The 20,576-nt window shown below is 47.5% G+C and overlaps 1 protein-coding gene across 3 annotated transcripts in view; it reads right to left on the bottom strand.

The window, feature by feature from the left end:
• NCF2 (neutrophil cytosolic factor 2) overlaps positions 1 to 12,997 on the bottom strand; it is a 32,748-nt gene extending 19,751 nt beyond the window's left edge. For 2 of the 3 annotated variants that reach the window (XM_006048638.3, XM_006048639.3), the window contains exons 1-3: positions 12,561 to 12,991; positions 9,939 to 10,021; positions 1,944 to 2,052 (exon numbers count right to left, since the gene is read on the bottom strand). In XM_006048638.3, the coding sequence (XP_006048700.1) occupies positions 1,944 to 2,052; positions 9,939 to 10,021; positions 12,561 to 12,734 (366 nt within the window). In that variant the 5' untranslated portion in view covers positions 12,735 to 12,991. Of the gene's footprint in view, positions 1 to 1,943; positions 2,053 to 9,938; positions 10,022 to 12,560 lie in introns of all 3 variants that reach the window. The other variant, XM_025285502.2, reaches the window with a different exon arrangement.
• Between the last annotated feature and the right edge of the window lie 7,579 nt (positions 12,998 to 20,576).

The raw sequence follows: 20,576 nt of genomic DNA, 5'->3' as shown, positions 1-20,576 counted from the left end.
GACTCCCTTCCTGGGCTATTTTTGAGCCTCAGGGAGCTGTTGCCGCCTGCAAACATGCTTGACTGGCCTGATCCACCCCCATGAACACGCATGCAGGAAGAAAGGAGACCTTGAGGCCATTTAAAACTTCCCGCTTGGTTCTCAGACACCTACTCTTAAGACCTTCTCTAGCAACAGGTTTTTAATGACTCTATGACTGGGAAAAGGCTGAGGCTCTTTTCTGGTATGATTTCTCAGAATTCTGGTGGGAAGGGAGGGGTGGTCTTATAATTAGTGAAATGACTCAAGTGTCCCAGGTGGCAGATGGGACCCTGAAAAGTCCAGCCTCCCTGGCAGAGAGGACGGCACAGCCAGTATTTCCTGCCCCCTGGGTCATTTCAACTCCAGCTACAGGGGGAATATTCCTCCCATGGAGTTCTGCTTTGATGCCACTTTTCTAGGATGCTTTCTCCAGAGCTTCTTGGTCCCTCAACCCTTTAATCAGTGTAAATGATTCTCAATCAGGGGTGATCCGCAATGTCTAGAGATATTTTCGATTGTCACCCTGGGAATGGGTTGCTACAGGCATCTAGTGAGTAGAAGCCAGGGATGTAGCTCAACATCCTATGAGGCACAGGCCAGTCCCCAGAACAAAGAATGAACTGGTCCAACACATCAAAAGGACCACAGTTGAGAGACTGCACACTGGAAGCTGGCCAAATGCCAGCCCACCAAAGAGCCTCATTTCCCTAGGCAAGGAGAAATGAAGTTGCTATCCTGCGGCGGGGCTGGATGGAGACACGTGTCCCCAGGGGCGCAGGCAGCTGTGGACTCTATTATTAGCCCTGAGTGACCCTGGGAACACTGGGCTTCTTCTGCCTGAGAAACTCAAGCAAGGGGGCTTTTTTTCACTGATTCTGCTAAGTAAAAATATATATTTGCAGGGATATTAGTTTTAAAGTTACTGGTGTATATTAGAGGTTTAGAATGAGAGTGGGGAGGGTTGGCTGGAAAAGTACATGAACCTGTAAAGTCAAAGCTAGTCATGCATCTCCATCTTGGTGATATAGAACATGCTACCCTTCTGCGAAGACCTTTCCTACCTGTGTGCTCTGAGCTGTTCTTTGACCAGGAGGGTACAGGTTGGTGCTAAATGAGCCTCACTCTTTCTTTGGGTATTAACCAAGTACACGAGGCCACACCATACATCACAAAGTGTGTGAACTTTGGAACCGAGCCAGGGTAAAGCAGTTTCTGCATGGAGAGTGAACCTGTGATTTTGTTTCTTTGTTTTGTTGTTGTCTTTTGATTTGCTTTGTTTTTTGCTGCAAAGCAAGCTTCACTAGGCCAGAGACCTCTGTGACTTTTGATTTGTTAGTATAATGCTGAGAAAACACCCTGTCAACCTGAATCATGCAAATTATTATGAATATTTTCAGGCTTCCCTGGTGGCTTAGATGGTTAACACTCTGCCTGCAAAGCGGGAGACCTGGGTTCAATCCCTGGCTTGGGAAGATCCCCTGGAGAAGGGAATGGCAACCTACTCCAGTGTTCTTGCCTGGAGAATCCCATGGACAGAGGAGCCTGGCGAGCTAGTCCATGGGGTTGCAAAGAGTCAGACACGACCGAGCAACTAACACATATACACACGAACACTTTGACAGACCAACACACTCATGTCCAGCCAAGCCTCCTTCAGAGAATCCAGCAAACTCATTTCTACATGGTCCTTTGAGCCTCATGTTAACAAAATCCATGCACTCAGGTAACTGAAGACTCCATTAGGAGCCCCAAGCAAATGGTTCTGAGTTTTTTCTTAAGGGTAAATCTGAGTCCCAAGGGAGGGGATGCAAAATGCCTTCTCCGGGCTCTTAGAAGTGTCAACAGATGGCTGTGCATCTGAGCTGTCAGCTTCCCCTCAGCCGCAGCCCACCACTCCCCAGGCTGGGCCCTCCGCTCCTCACCTCACAGGCAAACAGCTTGAACTGTAGCCCCAGGATCTTGTAGTCAATCAGCTGGTTCCCTCGAAGCTGAGTCAAAGCCTCCTTAAGGTCTTTAATGGCGGAATCATACCTGCAGAAAAGAAGCCAGTTCAGGGAAAGGAGGAAAAAAAGAATGAAGTGTGTGTCTGTTTCCTTTCATCCATCTGTTTCACTGGGACAAGAAGTCTTTTCAATCCTTTTTGACCTGTTCTAGTTTTTCGCCAACGCTGACCCCAGGATTCTGTAGAACTTGGTGTGAACAGCGCCCCTGGAGTTGTGCATCCCAGCAACACTGCAGGCCTTCCAGTCTCAGGCTGCCGCAGGGATCTCTGTCTTTGCTGACTGCACACAGCCCCCACATTTCTGACAACCAGCTTGTCACTTTCTGAAAGAGCCTCGATCTCCCCAGAGAGCTCCAAGCAGAGCAGCACCTGTCGGCCCCCATGTCTCCATGGAGCTGATTCATTCCCCACCAAGCAGCCAGGCCAGCCTGACGCAGCTCCCAGGGGCCCTTCCTCAAGGCCACTGATGTCACCCTCCTGCCCAGAACCTTCTCCTTCAGCTTTTTTTGAGTTCTTAGCTCTTGGTTTGTGGCTGTCCCCTCCTCCTCTTCCACATACTTTAGGAAAAAAGACAAACCATCACTTAAGCCAGAGAGCCCTTTTTTTTTTTTTCTTGGTAAATAGTTAAGAATAAAAATGTTTTAGATTTTTGTGTATTTAATTTTTGGCTGTGCTGGGTCTTTGTTGCTGCACACAGGCTGGTTGCAACGAGTCGGAGCTACGGTCTAGCTGCAGTGCGAAGGCTTCTCATTGCGGTCGCTTCTCTTGCTGTGTAGCAGCGGCCATAGGCATGCAGGTTTCAGTAGGTGCAGCTCTCAGGCTCTAGAGCACGGGCTCAGTAGCTGTGACACATGGGTTTAGTTGCCCCATGGCACGTGGGATCTTCTCAGACTCAGGATCAAACCAGCATCCCTTGCATGGCAAGGCAGATTCTTCACCAGTGGACCACCAAGGAAGTCCCCAGAGAGCATCTCTAACCCTGCTCCTGGCACTGGCCTTCAGCTCCATTGGGTTGGTGTTGTGCTGACTGGCTTGAGGTGGATCAGGATGGCTGTCATTGGATTGGTAGCAGAGAATGGGGCTGACCACACCAATAGTGCCCATCGGGGTGTGGGCAGGACCTAAGGCCAGGCCTGCTTGGCCTGCCTCTGACCAACACAGAGGCCCTGGTGGGAGGGAGCCATTGCTGGGCATCAGGGGATAGAAGCAGCAAAAATCAAGCTACCCCCAGCCCCAGCCCAGCCCCCGGTTTGGCAGGAACTAATTTGCCTGTCTGTGTGGCTCCCACCGGGCAACTAAACCAAGAGTCCCTCAGCCACCATCTGACCCAGAGCTGCCACTTGTGGCTTCTCTTGGAGACAAGCCTGGAATGTGAACACAGGCTGGTGGGGACCCTCGAGAGGTGGTGTGGGTAACGAAGGTGCCTGAGGACAGCGGCCAAGGGACTGGGACCAGGTCCACCAGCCCTGCCACTAACTGGGAGACCCTGGCAGACTGCCTCCCTGGCCTCACTCCACATGGATATTATAAGAAGTGCATTGTGTGCAAGGGATATATTATATTCAGGGAGCATAGCACATCAGGCGCTTGCTAGTATGTGGTCCTGGATCTAATTTCTCAAGTCAAACCCACGTGGACTGGAGTCCTGCTTCTGCCCCTTACTGCTGCTGCTGCTGCTAAGTCGCTTCAGTCGTGTCCAACTCTGTGCAACCCCATAGACGGTAGCCCACCAGGCTCCCCCGTCCCTGGGATTCTCCAGACAAGAACACTGGGGTGGGTTGCCATTTCCTTTTCCAATGCATGAAAGTGGAAAGTGAAAGTGAAGTCGCTCAGTCGTGTCCAACTCTTAGCGACCCCATGGACTGCAGCCTACCAGGCTCCTCCGTCCATGGGATTTTCCGGGCAACAATACCGGAGTGGGGTGCCATTGCCTTCTCCGATATATATATATATATTTATATATATATATTTCCAGCTCTAAAACTGGCAACTAAATTCACATACCAATCTTCTACTACATGTTTGCGTGTATGCACGCTAAGTCACTTCAGTCGTGTCCTACTCTGTGCGACCCCTCAGACTATAGCCCGCCAGGCTCCTCTGTCCATGGGGATTCTCCAGGCAAGTGTACTGGAGTGGATTGCTGTGCCTTCCTCCAGGGAATCTTCCCGACCCAGGCATGGAACCTGCGTCTCTTACGTCTCGTGAATTGGCGGCGGATTCTTTTCCACCAGTGCGACCTGGGAAGCCTTATCGCATGCCTACTTAATACTATATACTGTATTAACTGTTACCCGGAGATAACAGTACACAGTTGTTGGGACTTCGCTGGTAGTCCAGTGGCTAAGACTCCACACTCTCAATGCAGGGGGCTGGTGTTTGATCCCTGGTCAGGGAACTAGATCCCACTTGCCACAACTAAAGATCCCAGATGACATAATGAAGATCAAAGATCCCACGTCCTGCAATTGGGACCCGGCACAGACAAATAAATAAATGAAACATTTTTTTTAAATACATGGCTGTAGAAGCCAGAACGCTCATGTCAGGGAAACTGGAAGCTGACCAGGAGGGCGGCCTGGCTGAGAGATCCCAGGGTGGCCGGGGAAAGCTGGACATTCTGTCATCATTTGGTTGGTAGTGACTCCCACAGCCACAGGGGCTGCAGGAGTGACGGGAGCAGACAGCCTGGCTTGGAAACAGAAGGATGGCTTCCTCTAACATATCTTTGTTAATAAGTGAAGTTGCTCAGTCCTGTCCAACTCTTTGTGACCCCATGGACTGTAGCCTGCCAGGCTCCTCGGTCCATGGGATTTTCCAGGCAAGAATACTGGAGTGGGTAGCCATTTCCTTCTCCAGGGGATCTTCCCGACTCAGGGATCAAACCCAGGTCTCCCACATTGCAGGCAGATTCTTTACTATCTGGGCCACCAAACTTTTCACAAGCATTCCGGCCATTCCTTAAGCATTTCAAGTCATTTACACACCCTTTTAGGCATTTCCTTGAAGGGGGAGAGGGGAAGCATTCCTGTGCCTTCTAAGCTGGAACATAGCCGGTGACTGGCTCTGATTCACTGAGCCAAAAAGGCGGGCGGCGGGCAGAAACGCAGGTGTCCTGTTTCCTGGGCAGATGGGATTTCTATCGTGTTCCACTGCCTGTTTGTGAATGCACTGAGGCCCGTGGGGCTCTGTCTGCAGTCACCTGCCGGTGTGTCTGCCTCCCTCAGCAGATGAGTTTCAGCTGTGAAGGAGCACTGCCTGGGTCTACCTGGGATTGAGTGAGCCCAACTCCTCCTAATTCTGCCCAGCAAGATGGTTAAAGATCCGGGCCCAGTAGGACGGAGAAAGAAAGGACTGATGTTATTCAAAAGGCTTGCTTCGTGTTTAAAACACCCCTGCTAGGTGTCTGTCTTTAAACGTCTTTGACAGCATCGCCCTGAAGGCCTCTCCTCAGCCGCCTTGTTTACCCAGAGCAGCTCCCCTGGGGCGTGTGCTCTGATGCACAGCTCTGCTTCCCACTGCCCAGGGTCTGAAAAAGCTCAGTTTGAGAAATCCAAAATAGCCTTCAGTCCGCTGCACTGGGAGGCAGGCAGCACAGCCCCTGCCTCTTTCCAGCCCTCCGGCAGGAGGTTTCCTCCATGCCATTTGGAGCCCGCAGCATCCCCAGTGAGGCCAAGGAGCTGGCATCTTCCCCTGGTTCTGCTGGGCAGGACCTGAGCACACACCTGAAGGTCACTCCACCTGGTGTCTTCTCAGCTCACCAGCGCAACTGCCGACTGGCTAATGCTTCTCCCCAGCTCTGAGCCGGAGAGGGCTTATTACCCTCGTTCCTGTAACACTCCCTGGAAAGGTTTTTTTCCTTAGTAACCACTGAAATTCCCAATTACTCCTGCATGGCCAGTGCCAGCCTGTTGACTAGAATCCTGCAGTCCCTACTCAGGTAATGGAGAGAGACTGAGCCAGCTGAAAGGGGTTGAAGCATCACACACCTCCATGCCAGGGCCTGGGGCCATGCCCTTGCCCGTTTCAGAAGTCAGGGAAAAGACTTTGCTGTGTTGCCTCTTTGAGCAGCTCCATCTAAAGGGCCTGGCCATATCTTCAGGGCCCTAAAATGTATAAGGGGCTGCCCAGATGACTCAGATGGTAAAGAAATCTGCCTGCAATGCTGGAGCCACCGGTTCAATCCCTGGGTCGGGAAGATCCCCTGGAGTAGGAAATGGCAATCCACATCCAATCCAGTCCCACGTAGAGAGGAGTTTACAGTGGGCAACAGTCCATAGGGTCACAAAGGATCTGACACGACTGAGCGCGTACACATGCAAGATTTATAAGGTTGAAAGGTACCTTGAAATCCCATCTCCTTTTGAATGACAAGGTGGGGGTTAGAGAGATGAGACATCCCTCAGACCTGACTTGCCTGGGCAGAACAACTCTAACTTTATTCTGGTGGAAATTTATAATGACAGATGAGCAACCCAACATCTGAAAGTGGGAAAAACTGGGAGAAGAAACACCCATAACATTAGCACCTTAAAACAAACCCCGTAGTGATCTGAAGGTCATCCTAACCCATGACTGAGAAGCAATAGTTCCAGGTCCGCATAAGTGCTTATCTAAAAACTTCTCCCATAGCACCTGCCCCATTTTGCCCTGCATAATAGATCTAGTGTTTGTGACCTGCTTCCCTTTTTTAATACATAAGTTCCTTGAAAGTGTGAAGTGTTAGTTGCTAAGTCGTGTCCGATTCTTTGCAACCCCATGGACTGTAGCCTGCCAGGCTCCTCAGTCCACAAAATTCTCCAGGCCATAATACTGGAGTAGGTTGCCATGCCCTCCTTCAGGGGATCTTCCTGACCCAGGGATCGAACCCAGGTCTCCTGCATCGCAGGCAGATTCTTTACCATCTGAGCCACCAGGGAAACCCTCTAAGTTCCTAGAAGCAGAGACTATATTTCACCCCCTTGTTTATTTACTCCCATAAGCATTTATTAATACTGTACTAGATACTGAAATGCAAGAGTGAATAAGGATTCTCCCCTCACGAGTAGTGGAGGAGACAAATATACAGGCAAGTATCTATCATCGGAGAGACAGCTGTGATTAAAGGAGGCACAAAAGAGAGTGGTCACCTGGGTGAGTGTGCCTGGGGCAGACATTGGAGGGTGTGAGTGGGCGGACAGTTGCTGAACCAGAGAGCAACAGGCAAGGGAAGCTCCTCTTTATCCTGGGATCCGCTGGAGGCTCTTCAGCAGACGACATTTCTTTTTTTAAAAAGGTCATTCTAGGATATCATTGGAGCAGGCAAGAGTGGTGGCTAGGGAATCAGTTTGGAAGCCATGGTGCAATAGTCCTGGTAAAAAAAATGAGGTATAAACCAGCATGGTGCTGGAAGGGAGGGTGAGGGTTCTTGTATAATTTTCAGGGGACACTAAACTCCCTGAAATTGCACATAAAATTAGGTATGTGCTTGCATGTGTTTTTCTGGGAAGATTGCCCTTATATTTTGCTATTTAACAACCAATTAAAAAAGGACAAAGCATCAAGAGCTGAACCTTGGACTTTTCTGGTGGTCTAATGGTTAAGTATCCACTGGCCAATGCAGGGGACACAGGTTTGATCCCAGGTCCAGGAAGATTCCACATGCTGAGGGGCAACGAAGCCCACGCGTCACAACTACTGAGCCTGTGCTCTCGAGCTCAGAAGCCACAACTACTGAAGCCCGCTTGCCCTAGAGCCCGTGCTCCACAACAAGAGAAGCCACCGCAATGAGAAGCCCACACACCGCAATGAAGAGTAGCTCCTGCTCGCTGCAATCAGAGAAAGTCTGCATGCAGCCACAAAGACCCAGCACAGCCAAAAAGAAATTAAAATAAAATAATTAAAAAAAAATTAAAACAGAGCTGAGTCTTGTGGAGGGGAGGACACCAAAGCCTATGGATTGAGCAAAAGAAAAAAAAAGGCAACGCAGGACCCAGTCTCGTGTTTTATTTATGTTATTTCCTCAATAAGTAGTTGTTGAATTAAAGATAAAATTTGATAGATTTCTCTCTTAGATTTAACGATTACCAGTCACAGACTAATTGAATCCTGAGTCTGATTCCTGGATCTTATTAAGATCTTTTTGACTCACTCAAAACACAAGGCTTTCAGGTTCTGGGATTTCTGGGCATTTCATGGAGAAATGTCTTCTGGGAGCCTCCCGTCTTTGCCATCTATCTCTTCTCATTTGAGGCTGTTAGAGCTGATTCAAGGATGGCCTGAGAGTTTGTCCTTCTAGAGATCTAGAAGAGGTTTTGTGCTCAGACCTGCTCACAGGTCCTATACATCCTGAGGCTGGTGGGGATGAGGGGAGGGGGACCGAGAAGGAGAAGAGGGTTAAGAAGGGAGACGGGGCATGATGCCATTGAAAGTAAAGGCCTGTGTATCTTTTCTCCATTCAAGGCTTTCCCTTCCCAGACAGCCTCTGTGTCTGTGATTCTTCTTTTGGGAGACTTCACTCCTGCTCTTAACTCATTCAGGTAAATGACCCCATCTACATCCCAGAAGTCCTCTGAGCAGCTGGTAGTTGCCTATGGCTACGGCTCTGCACAGTGGCCTGGCAGGCTTGGTTTCTGACTAAACCGGAGGATCAAAGCCTTTCAGGGTTCCAGAGGATCCGATCCCAGCCTACCCCCTCCCCAGTGCCTGGACATTCTCTGTAGCCTCCCCTCTATCCCACCAATGCCCTGCCTCACCTGTTGTGCACACACACGCACATACACACACACACCATGCCCCTGCCAACATGTTACTGTTTGGACTGTTCTTCCTTAGCCTGAGCTGAATTGTCTTCTCTGGAACTTGTGCACACTCAGGGAACTATTTCTACAAAGGGTCAGTTAGTCATCCCCTACATTTTAAACAAATGCTTAGAATATATTTTGTTATTTGTATGTTTTTAGGGCATTTGGAGGAGGGGTGTGGGACTCGAGATTAACTTTCATTTTCTATTTGTCTTTTTACTAATTATTTCCTGTTGACTATAAACAAGCCAAAAATACAGAAAAGCTGACAGAAGAAGATGGAAATCTCTATAATTTCAGCAGCTGGGGAGGACTGCTGAAAACATTTTGGTCTGTGGCCTTTCAGACTATTCTGCGAAACGGTAATGGGATTGTACGATACTATTCTGAAATCTGCTTTAAATTTAGTATCTATTGTGAACTTCTTTCTACAGTAAGACAAACACTACTCATCTGTATTAATATATTCTGGTACATACAATATTAATTGTTTATGTTCTCATTTTAGTGACTGAATTATACCTCATTGAATGCATTAAACTGAGTTTTGGAAAATACATTCTGCAGGAATGTATTTTTTTTGTTAAACCAGATCTAAGTCTATCACCTAGGAAGATTTTATTTATTTATTTATTGGCCACGCCCATGTGGTCTGTGGGATCTTAGTTCTCTGACCTGGGATTGAACCCAGGCCCTCAGCAGGGAGAGTGCGGAATCCTAATGAGTGGCCCACCAAGGAAGAAAGGTTGTGATGTGGTTTCCTGATCTTTGTCATTGTGTGAGAGCTCAATATCTCACAGCAGTAGACAATCATGGGGGCTCCCTTGATGGCTGCAGTATTTACAACATGAACCGCCCAGGAGACCTTTCAGGAAACGGTGGGGTGCCATCCCCAGACTGTGATGGTTAGCAGCCGTATGGTGAGCTGTAGCTGGGCGGCAGGCCTGCCTTCCCTCCCCAGACAGGGATTCTGCCTCATGGTGACTGATTTCGTTACTATCCAGAGAAAGCCCAGTCATGCTTCCCCACAGAGGCTGAGGAGACTCGTCTCAAACACCAAGTCTGGCAGCACCAAGACCCGCTCTGGGTTTCTCTGCACGCTTCCCCAGCTTGTGCAACACTGGACCACTTACTTTTCCATCTGGTAATAGAGCATCCCTCGTTGGAAGTAGGACACTGCCAAGTGCTTGTCTCGGTTAATACTTTTGGTGAAGGCCTGCGGAGGGAACAGTCAGGCGGTAAGTAGATGTGAGATGAGCCAGAGGGTGTGGCAAGCAGGAAGGGTCCGGAAAACCGTGGATGTCTTGGAGATGACAAGCGGCTTAGGGGTCAGAGTACTTGGTGTTGTCACTTCCTAGCGGCATGGCATGAGACAGGTTGCCCAATCTCCTTGAACTTTAGTTTTCTCCTCTGTAAAATGCGGATATGCATATCTCCCTTTCATGATTACTATCAGGATTAATAAAAGTCATCAAGTTTGAATACAACCTAATTAAAATGTTATCTACAGGATACATTTATCTTATAAATTTATTATAAGGATATTACACAATTAAGATCATTATCGATCTGTGTGTTCCTATTGCCATTTTGTTCACTGTTTTGAAATCTCATACAATTAAAATAATAACAATAATAATGCATTTAAAATGCCAGGAGCAAGGACTCAAGCATAAAACCAAAGAAAGGCAGCGAGAATGAGATGCCAGAGCGGAAGAAAGCAAAGGGAAGCCTAGAGCAGGGGGAGGAAGGAGGGACAGGGGAGTGGGTCAGCTGGGAGACCCGAGAGGCGAGGCTGGAGTCCACAGCCCCTGCTGGCCGAGCAGCACTCGGCCCTCTGCCCGGACTGACAACCTCTCCTCCTGACAGTGTGCACTTTGTTTCCAGCAGCCCCTGGGATCTGTGGTTCTGTTTGCTCAGTCCCTGGGCAGCCCCCCACCCCCAGAGGAGGTGGGGGCCACTGTCTTCCCTCCTGTGAGACGTAGAGGGTCCTCCCGTGCTCCCATCTGCCCACTCTGCAGCCTGAGGCTGTGCAGGTATTCCACAAAGCTTCTCTCTCTCCCTCTTTGCCAGGGCAAGGATGGCTGTGGGGGTCCCCTTCAAGGTGCTGGGGAGTCAGTCATCTAGCCACACCACCTTGCAAAGACTTTCAGTGAAAGGTAAAAATAAGGACTAACATTTACACAGTGGTGTGAAGTTACACAGGACTTGAATAATCTATGCCTCGTATATAGGGAAAGAACCTAAAAAAGAATGGGTATATATACATGTATATACACATGTATAATGATTTACATCATTGTATACCTGAAACTAACACAACATTGTAAATCAACTATATTCCAACAAAAACTAACTTAAAAAAATAGTTCATGCCTCACTTATCTTCAAGATGCTTAGTCTCTCCAGAAGCTGAAAGCCCAAAGTCTATGACTTCACAAGACCAAAAAGCCCAGAGACAAGCGGAGCTGGGGTTTGATCCAAAAGTCATACCCTTTCCAGCTTACCATGACCAATACAAAAAAGTGATTGTTGGGAATGCTTAACCCCATAGTAGGGAATATGAGAGAGAGAGAGAAAAACAGTGGAGAAATATGACATTCCACACCTGTCCTAAAATCACTACAGATGGTGACTGCAGCCATGAAATTAAAAGACGCTTGCTCCTTTGAAGAAAAGCTATGACCAACCTAGACATCATATTAAAAAGCAGAGACACTACTTTGCTGACAAAGGTCTATATAGTCAAAGCTGTGGTTTTTCCAGGGGTCATGTATGGATGTGAGAGTTGGACCATAAAGAAGGCTAAGTGCTGAAGAATCCATGCTTCCGAACTGTGGTGCTAGAAAAGTCTCTTAAGAGTCCCTTGGATGGCAAGGATATCAAACCAGTCAATCCTAAAGGAAATCAACCCTGAAGATTCATTGGAAGGACTGATGCTGAAGCTGAAGTTCCAATACTTGGACCACCTGATTCGAAGAGCTGGTTCATTGGAAAAGACCTTGATGCTGGGAAAGATAGAAGGCAGGAGAAGGGGATGACAGAGATGAGATGGTTGGATGGCATCACCGACTCAATGGACATGAGTTTGAGCAAGCTCCTGGAGATGGCGAAGGATAGGGAAGCTGGGTGTGCTGTAGTCCATGGGGTCTCAAAGAGACTGAACACCACCTGTCCTCAGTAGACATCATTAATCAATCACCATCTGCATTCCTTCCACCAGCCTCAGACTCCTTTGTAGAGTGCTCCACATAATGGATCAGAATTGTCACTTGAGGGGAAACCTATTTTTAAGTGCCTTCTCTTGATCTCTTGGGCAAGAAAAGCTCACTCACAGGAAGGTCTTAGAAAGCCAAAAGAGGTTCTTGGAAATCAGACGTTAAGCAGTTTAGACAGAGATTCTGTGGCTTGCAGTCAATAAAGGAAAACAGAACTAGGAGGGGCTTTCAAAAAGGTGTTAAGGAAAGTTTCCAGAATGATTTGAATGTAATCGATGGAGAATAAAAGAGAACAAAACCCACAGTGAACAGTTTCCAGAGGGGCTGCCTGTTCGAACCACCTGGGGAGCTTTTCAAAGCGGTGGCCGCCCAGGCTGCTCCACAGGCCAATTGAATCAGAATTTCTTGGGGTGGGTTGGGCTGGGGCAGCCTTTGTTCTTCTGAAGCTCCTGAGAGGGTTCTAAAGTGCAGCCCGGGCTGAGAACCAGTTAAGACAAGGCCCCCGGGGGAGGCGGGGCCAGAGACACCTCCACTCACCTTCTCCGCCTCCGGCAGTTTCCCCAGAATCATGTATATGCAGCCCACATTGAAGCAGATCCTGGAGTGGGGGTCCTGTACCCCAGTGAAGGCATCCAGGGCTCCCTTCCAGTCCTTCTTGTCAGCTGCCAGCACTCCTTCATTCCAGAGGCTGATAGCCTCGGCCAGGGACATGGTCAGGTGCAAACCGGGAGGGCTGCCTGGAGACCCGGGGAGAGGGCAAGCCTGTGTCTCCCCAGCTGGGCCGCCCCCAACCCGCCTGCACTTTGCTGGCCTGGAACTCAGACTTGGGGCTCAGGCTCCTCAAGACAACTTCTCAGTGTTGCAAAGGCGGCAGGAAGTGTCCCCACCTTTTGGCAACGGACGCACAGAGCAGTCAGTTCTGTGAGAGAAAAGGAAAGAGAAGGAGAAAGAGGGCAAGCGGGGCGGAGTGTGGGGGAGAGAGGAAGTACATCAGATACTGCCCCTGAGGCCGCAGTTCCCCAAAATGCTTCTGCTCTGTCCCCCAGCTCCTCCCCTCCGTCTCCCACCCGCCTCTGCGGGGCGGCAGCTTTTGGCCAGGGCTCTGACCCCAGGTTCAAGGCGACTTCTGGCTGCCTGTCCAGCGAGGGTGTTGGGTGACAGAAGAGTTCTATTCAGTCTAGAATGAATTCTTTGCTCACTTCCTCACACCCTCGTTGGAGTAGGAAATGGCAACCCACTCCGGTCTTCTTGCCTGAAGAATTCCATGGACAGAGGTGCCTGGTGGGCTGCAGTCTATGGGGTGGTGAGGGGTTGGACACGCCTGAGCGACCAACACTTTCACACCCTCACAGACTGTCTTGATGTATTTGGTTTTTTATCTCGGGCTAAAATTGGCAATCAGATTCCCAGGTAGGACGGTTTTGGGTGTCCATCTGAGTCTGAGGTACTTTTGTGAACACTTAGGAAGCTCAGTGGGGACCAATCTCCTACAAAAGGCAAAACTAGGAGCCAAATATGACAGCGAATGACTTCTCTTACCCTGTGAAAAACTGAAGAGACGAGGGTTCTCACTGATGACTGATCTGTTTACTAGTCTCCTAAAACACAGATGTACATCTCCTTCCCTGCTGCCCTGAGAAAGTAGAAAAATCAGTAAGATAATTGGGAGGAGAGGGTATAACAAATTTGATTTACTAAAATCCTGGCTTCTTGTTAATCACACTCCAGAGTAAAGGTAAAATGCAATTCTGAGGGTCAAATGCTTAGATGGCAACACTCGCTCTGTCTTTACTGAAGCACCTGTCAGTTATCACCAAACTTCCCCTAAGAGCCCAAAAATAAAACTTAAAAATGTCCATTCTATAAGGCTTGTAGGATTGAAAATGAGAGAATTGGGAAGGTGTGTGTGCACTTTTGTAGGGAGCATGCCCTGTGTTTGGAAGGTCTTCCCATCTCACTTTGTCTGGCAAACTCCTACTCATCCCTGAAGGCCCAGTGAAATATCACCCCCTGCCTGAAATCTAGTTCCACACTCCAGCCAGCAGAGACTCTCCCCTCCTTTGTACCACCTCCTCCCAAACAATTGTATTTGTTGCCGTTTCTCTTTTCATTTGCCCAAGCTCTTAGACTCCTGAATAGCTGGGCCCATGCCTTTTCAATTCTAGGATTCCCAGCTCCTAGAATGGGAACACACCCAATACATGACAAAGGGATATATTCCAAAAAGAAGTTAGAGATCCTTGGCAAATGACCAGCCAAAAGCAGTGATGGCAGCGGGGAGAGATACTGCTATTCCACCTGGTGAAAAAATACAACTCAATCAGCACGTTGATTATTCCTAGGAAAACCAAGTAGTTTTGTAACTAAGCTAGACTTTAAGCTTTCTTTTCACACTATTATCGGAGTCTGCCACACAAAACTCTCCGGAAGCTGATGCCTATGAGTTTTCCAGTCTTATTTTCCCAGAATGTCCTTCACAGGCCCCTACAAACTCTACCGCTTGCTTCTCTTCCCCCCTGGGTCTTCATTTCCTGCCTCTCTGCTTTGGCTCCTGCTGCTCCCCCTGCTTGGGCTGCCCTTCCCAATGTCTGCTCCTTCAAACCCACCTTGCACAGACATGGGTGCCCTGCTCAGATATCCCCTTCCTCCAGAAGCTGTGCTGAATTCAGGCCCAGTCTTAAGCCCCTAGACCTGTGATCTCACTTCTGAACTCCCACGTGGTTCTAAGTCACCCTCACGTGAGTAAAGTGTGTGTATGTGTGTCTTAGCTCCTCAAACAGACGGCCCCATCCTTGCTTCCCCCAGAGGCCCAGCAGTGTCGTGCACACTCATTTCTGTCCAGTTACACCCCTGTCCCCACGCCACCATAAGCCTGTGGATGAACATATCGTCTAACCTCCTGACACGCATCCATCTATTCACTACAGAGTAGCCAGACTATTTTTTTTCCCTTTTTTACAGCATAAACCCTTTATGTCTTTATAATTTATTTCTTTTTAGTTGGAGGATGATTGCTTTACAATGTTGTGTTGGTTTCTGCCGTACATCAACATGAGTCAGCCATAGGTATACACATGTTTCCTCCCACTGAAATATGTACATTACCATGTGTAAAATAGACAGCTAATGGGAAGTTGCTGTATAGCACAGGGAACTAGAGCGCAGTTGAACCAGTGCTCAACCTGGTTCTCTGCGACAATCGAGAGGGGTGGGGTGGGAGGTGGGAGGGAGGGTCAACAGACTAATCTTTTAAAAATACAGGTTGGATCACGTCATGCCCCTGCTTTAAAACCTTCAGTGCCTTAGTTATTACTCTTAGGATACAAACCAAACTCCTTCCCACGGTGCCGGAAGGATCCTCTCTACACACTGCGCCCCCTCTCCCCCCCAATCCCTGCCACGCCATTTCCCTTCCATCTCTTCCTCACCCCTTCCCAGTGTTTCCATGCAACGTCACATTGTTAACTGGTTTCCTCTGCTTGGGATGTTCTTCCCCCAACCCTTTGCCCGGCTGGTTCGGTTCCAACTCATCTTTCACTCCCTCAGGAAGGCCTTTCTTGATCCATGACCTTCTTGTGTTCGTCCTTCCTCTCTCTCACAGCACACAGTTCTCTTGGGTCACGGTGTTTGTCACAATTTGTAATTGTATTACAGTAGTCATTGATGGAGAAGGCAATGGCACCCCATTCCAGCACTCCTGCCTGGAAAATCCCATGGGTGGAGGAGCCTGGTGCGCTGCCATCTATCAGGTTGCACAGAGTCGGACACGATTGAAGCGACTTAGCAGCAGCAGCAGCAGCAGTCATCGATACTATTAGTAGATGACCTTCTCAACCACCCTTCCTTCATTCCCCATTTTTCCTTTGGTAGAACCCCCATTCTGTTCAAGTCTCCACTCTCTGGAGGCCAAGTGCCTGAGGAGAGATAAATTCCCAACACCGCCCCGAGGAGTGGGGTTCTGACTGGTTCAGGCACAAGTGTGAGATAGAATTCTAGTTAATAACACATTTGGAGAAGGCTGCTGAGGATTTCTGGGCAAGATTTTTCCCCCCTGCTGATTAAAAAAAAGACACATGGGAAGAAACAAGACAGTCCTTATTTTTCCCCTAGACAGTATTATGAAGCTGCGCCTGGAACAGTGGCAGCTATCTTGTGACCACGAGGAAGGCCAGCTAAGAACAAGCCATTATTTTAAGGAAAAGAGAATGAAAAACTAAAAACCTGGATCCTTAATTATGTTGATGAGCTCCTAAGTTAACCCATCTTGGAACTAATTTTCTCAGAATTTCTTTGTCAGTGAGATAAGTCTGTTTATTGTTTAAGCTATTTGAATAGTGTCTTCTGTTTTTTATCATTTAAAACATTCTGACAGACATACCACTATATTTTCCATTCTTGGCACAGCACTTGATATAGTAGGTGTTCAGAAAACTCTTATTGTATAAATTAAGACACTGTTTGAATCTCACAGTTTTAGCTCAATGTTTGCAAAATTATTTCAAAGTTCTGTATAAGCAAGATTTGCATTTGCTTTGCTCACAGATCATAAACTTCTGTTGGATGCACTCATTCAACGGGAAGCTAAGAATATTCCTAAGGCTTTCCTTTTTCTGGAGGGAGGGACCCCTGAAATTAAACTCATTGTTCTCATTATTCCTTGGGAGTCAGCAATCTCCTTCTTCTCCCTACCCACTCCAGTATTCTTGCCTGGAAAACCCCATGGATAGAGGAGCCTGCCAGGCTACTGTCCATGGGGTCGCAAAGAGTTGGACATGACTGAGCATGCATGTATGCCCCACTTTTAGAGCTTAGCATTTCATCATTCTTCAGCTTCTTCTAACTTTTTCACGGCTTCTCTCTCAAACTCCCCAAAGGGTGGAAACAGGTCTCAGTTTCCCCTCATTCTTTCACACTCTAGGCACATAGCAGGTGTTCTGTGGACCACTGATTGGTTACACGAACCAAAATGAAGAAATTGGAACACTACTTGAAAAAATAGCTTTATGGAGTTTGTCATTATCACCCTTATTTGCATACAGTGTGGTACATTTACAATAGTAGGGAGAGTATGTACATCCTGTTTCCTTAAATCTAACATCAGTAGATACTGACATTGAGTACGAGACAGGGAAGCCTCAGGAAGTTGGCAGGGAGACCTCATTTATGACATGTGAACTTGGCCTGAATTTCACAGGGAGGACACAGAAAACTCAGTGTGGGTCTCCTTAGTCAGCAAGGCTGGTTGAAACCCTCAAGGCTAAAAGCCTTCTTTCTCCAGGAAGAGGTCAAAAGTTAGTCCTGTCTAGCCTAACTGGTTAGTAGTTTGTTTCTGCATAAAAAGTCATCACAAACTTAGTGACTTACAATAATACACATTCACTCTCATGGTTTTCGTGGGGGAGGCGTCTGGGCATGGCTCGGCTGGTCCTCTGTTCGGGTTCCACCATGCTGAGATCAAAGTGTGGGCCAGGCTGCACTCACATGGAAGCTTGACTGGGGAAGAGTCTGCTCCTAAGCTCCCTCATATTGTTGGCAGAATTCATTTCCTTGCAGCCGTAGCATTTAGGATCCCAGGGACGGGGGAGCCTGGTAGGCTGCCGTCTATGGGGTCACACAGAATCAGACATGACTGAAGTGACTTAGCAGCAGCAGCAGCAGCAACCCTTATGGTAGAAAGTGAAGAAGAGCTAAAGAGCCTCTTGATGAAAGTGAAAGAGGAGAGTGAAAAAAGTTGGCTTAAAGCTCAACATTCAGAAAACTGAGATCATGGCATCCAGTCCCATCACTTTATGGGAAATAGATGGGGAAACAGTGGAAACAGTGGCTGACTTTCTTTTTCTGGGCTCCAAAATCACCGCAGATGGTGACTGCAGCCATGAAATTAAAAGACGCTTACTCCTTGGAAGGAAAGTGATGACAAACCTAGACATGGTATTAAAAACCAGAGACATTACTTTGCCAACAAAGGTTCGTCTAGTCAAGGCTATGGTTTTTCCAGTGGTCATGTATGGATGTGAGAGTTGGACTGTGAAGAAAGCTGAGTGCTGGAGAATTGATGCCTTTGAACTGTGGTGTTGGAGAAGACTCTTGAGAGTCCCTTGGACTGCAAGGATATCCAACCAGTCCATTCTGAAGGAGATCAGCCCTGGGATTTCTTTGGAAGGAATGATGCTGAAGCTGAAACTCCAGTACTTTGGCCACCTCATGCGAAGAGTTGACTCATTTGAAAAGGCCCTGATGCTGGGAAAGACTGAGGGCAGGAGGAGAAGGGAATGACAGAGGATGAGATGGTTAGATGGCATCACTGACTCAATGGACATAGGTTTGGGTAGACTCTGGCAGTTGGTGATGGACAGGGAGGCCTGGTGTGCTGCGGTTTATGGGGTCGCAAAGAGTCGGACACGATTGGAAAACTGAACTGAACTGAACTTCTTCAAGACCAGCAATGGAGAGAGCATCTCTATGTCACCGAGTCTCTGAGCCTAGACCCCTTTTTAAAGGACCTGCTTGACTAGGTTAGGCCCACCCAGGATAATCTCTCTTTTGATTAAAGTCAGCTATTTAGGGTCCTTGATTACTTCTGCAAAGTCCCTTCACCTTTGCCATAGTCTGTGAGTGAGAAGCAAGCCTCAGTCCCTGCGCACACAGTGGGATGGGATTACACATGGGCATCTTAGAATTGGGGGTCATTTTAGGATTCTGCCTACAATCACTATAGAGTTCCAGTCTTCTCCCTCCCTGACTCACCAGCTGGGTCATTATTCCTGCCCTGTGCTCTCATAGCAGCCTCTCCACTTCCCCAACCACGTGTTCAACCACACATGATAGTAATTACCTGTTTAAGTGGCTGTTTCCCAGCTAGGCTGTAAGCTCCAGGAGTACAGGACCTACGTCTGAGTTTTCCAGTGCTATCTTTTGTGCCTATCACATGATAGATTCTCAAAACATCTGCTAAATATCAATGCTGTGGAAGGTGCTTATAAAGTCACTGTAATTATTTAGTTTGGTTGGTTACACATATCCATCTTATCATCCAGATGAAAACATGCATAAGGCTATTCTTTTAAAGCATCCTCATATTAAGCACACTAGACATGAGGATCATTGTCATCTCTGAACTATTATACACAAGGTACCTGGGCTTCCCTGGTGGCTCAGCAGTAAAAAATCTGCATGTCCATACAGTAGGCAGAGGTTTGATCCCTGGGTTGGGAAGAGCCCCTGGAGAAGGAAATGGCAACCCACTCCATTATTCTTGCCTAGGAAATCCTCTGGACAGGGGAGCCTGGCAGGTTATAGTCCATGTGGTCGCAAAGACTCAGACACAGCTGAGCATGCACAAACAGGCCATAATTTTTTTTAAAAATTGAAAAATGAAAAAGAGCCTTGGCTAATAAAAAAAATGAAAAATAGATATTTGCCCCTCGCCCAAGACTCTAAAATGACAGATTGCTATAGAGGGATGGGAGATTCTCAGAAATCAACACAACCACCTGGGACACAGAGATCCCAAAGATGAAGGAAGTGGAGAGGCATTGGGATCCCACAGGGAATTCTTTCCAGCAGTCAGACCCACAAATGATAGATGACGTGGCTCCTGACCAATGAGAAATCCAAATGCTGGCAGAGATCAAAGAAGGTATACAGGGAAAGCTGAAGCCCAGAGTGAGTCGAAGCTGCAAAAGTACTAAGGTTGACACAAAGAGCTCCTTAGTGTCAGAGGATGAACATAGAGGGTCACTGCTTGGTGCAGATGACGTCACATCAACAGCTGTTGGCAAGAAAGCAGAACTACTCAGCTCCGACTTTGTTCCTGAGTCGCACAGGGAATGAAGACCCAGACAGAGGATGGTGAGGAAGCTGACAGCTGGTCTAAAGAAACTCCAGTCATCTAATCCAGATTCACTGAATCCCAGGAGCAGAAAGATTTTGTTTGCGTGATCCTTAAAACCTTGTCAGTTGAAGCACCATGAAGACTGGGGTCAATGCTAGAAAGCCAGGATGGATGGTAAATGTGATTCCAGGTGTCTAAAAGTCATAAATTCTTAAAATGATTTTGGAGACTTACCAGTTGATCCCTGGAAAGAATTCTAAAATATAGATTATTAAACAAAGGCACTTAGAAACAAAAGGGAATTGGAATTTTAGAAACTAGAATGAGTTTACTAAGAACAAGTTGGGCCAAAGCAAACTCTTCCTTTTTTTGAGAAGGTGTTCCTGATAGGTGAACAGGATGGTGCATATGCAAATATAAAAGGGTGTTTGGCCAAGATATTCCCTAGACAAAGTAATTTAGATGATTTAGTTGGCCTAATATTATGTCCCTAGAATCTTCTTGAGGTATCAATGTCAATTTGTGCTTTTAACCTTTTTATAAACAACTTGGATCAGATTTACAAGTGACTCAAAGCTTGGAGAGACTATCAACATGTAGAATAACAGAATCAGAATTCAAGTATTGCCTGACTCATACTGAATCACAAAACTCCAAGATGTAATTTAACAGGAGACATGTAAAGATTTACTCCTACATTTGAAGATTCAATTGCCCCA

This window comes from Bubalus bubalis, chromosome 5, assembly GCF_019923935.1.
Source record: "Bubalus bubalis isolate 160015118507 breed Murrah chromosome 5, NDDB_SH_1, whole genome shotgun sequence".
Taxonomy (NCBI): domain Eukaryota; kingdom Metazoa; phylum Chordata; class Mammalia; order Artiodactyla; family Bovidae; genus Bubalus; species Bubalus bubalis.
This window is presented reverse-complemented; position numbering and strand designations above follow the sequence as displayed.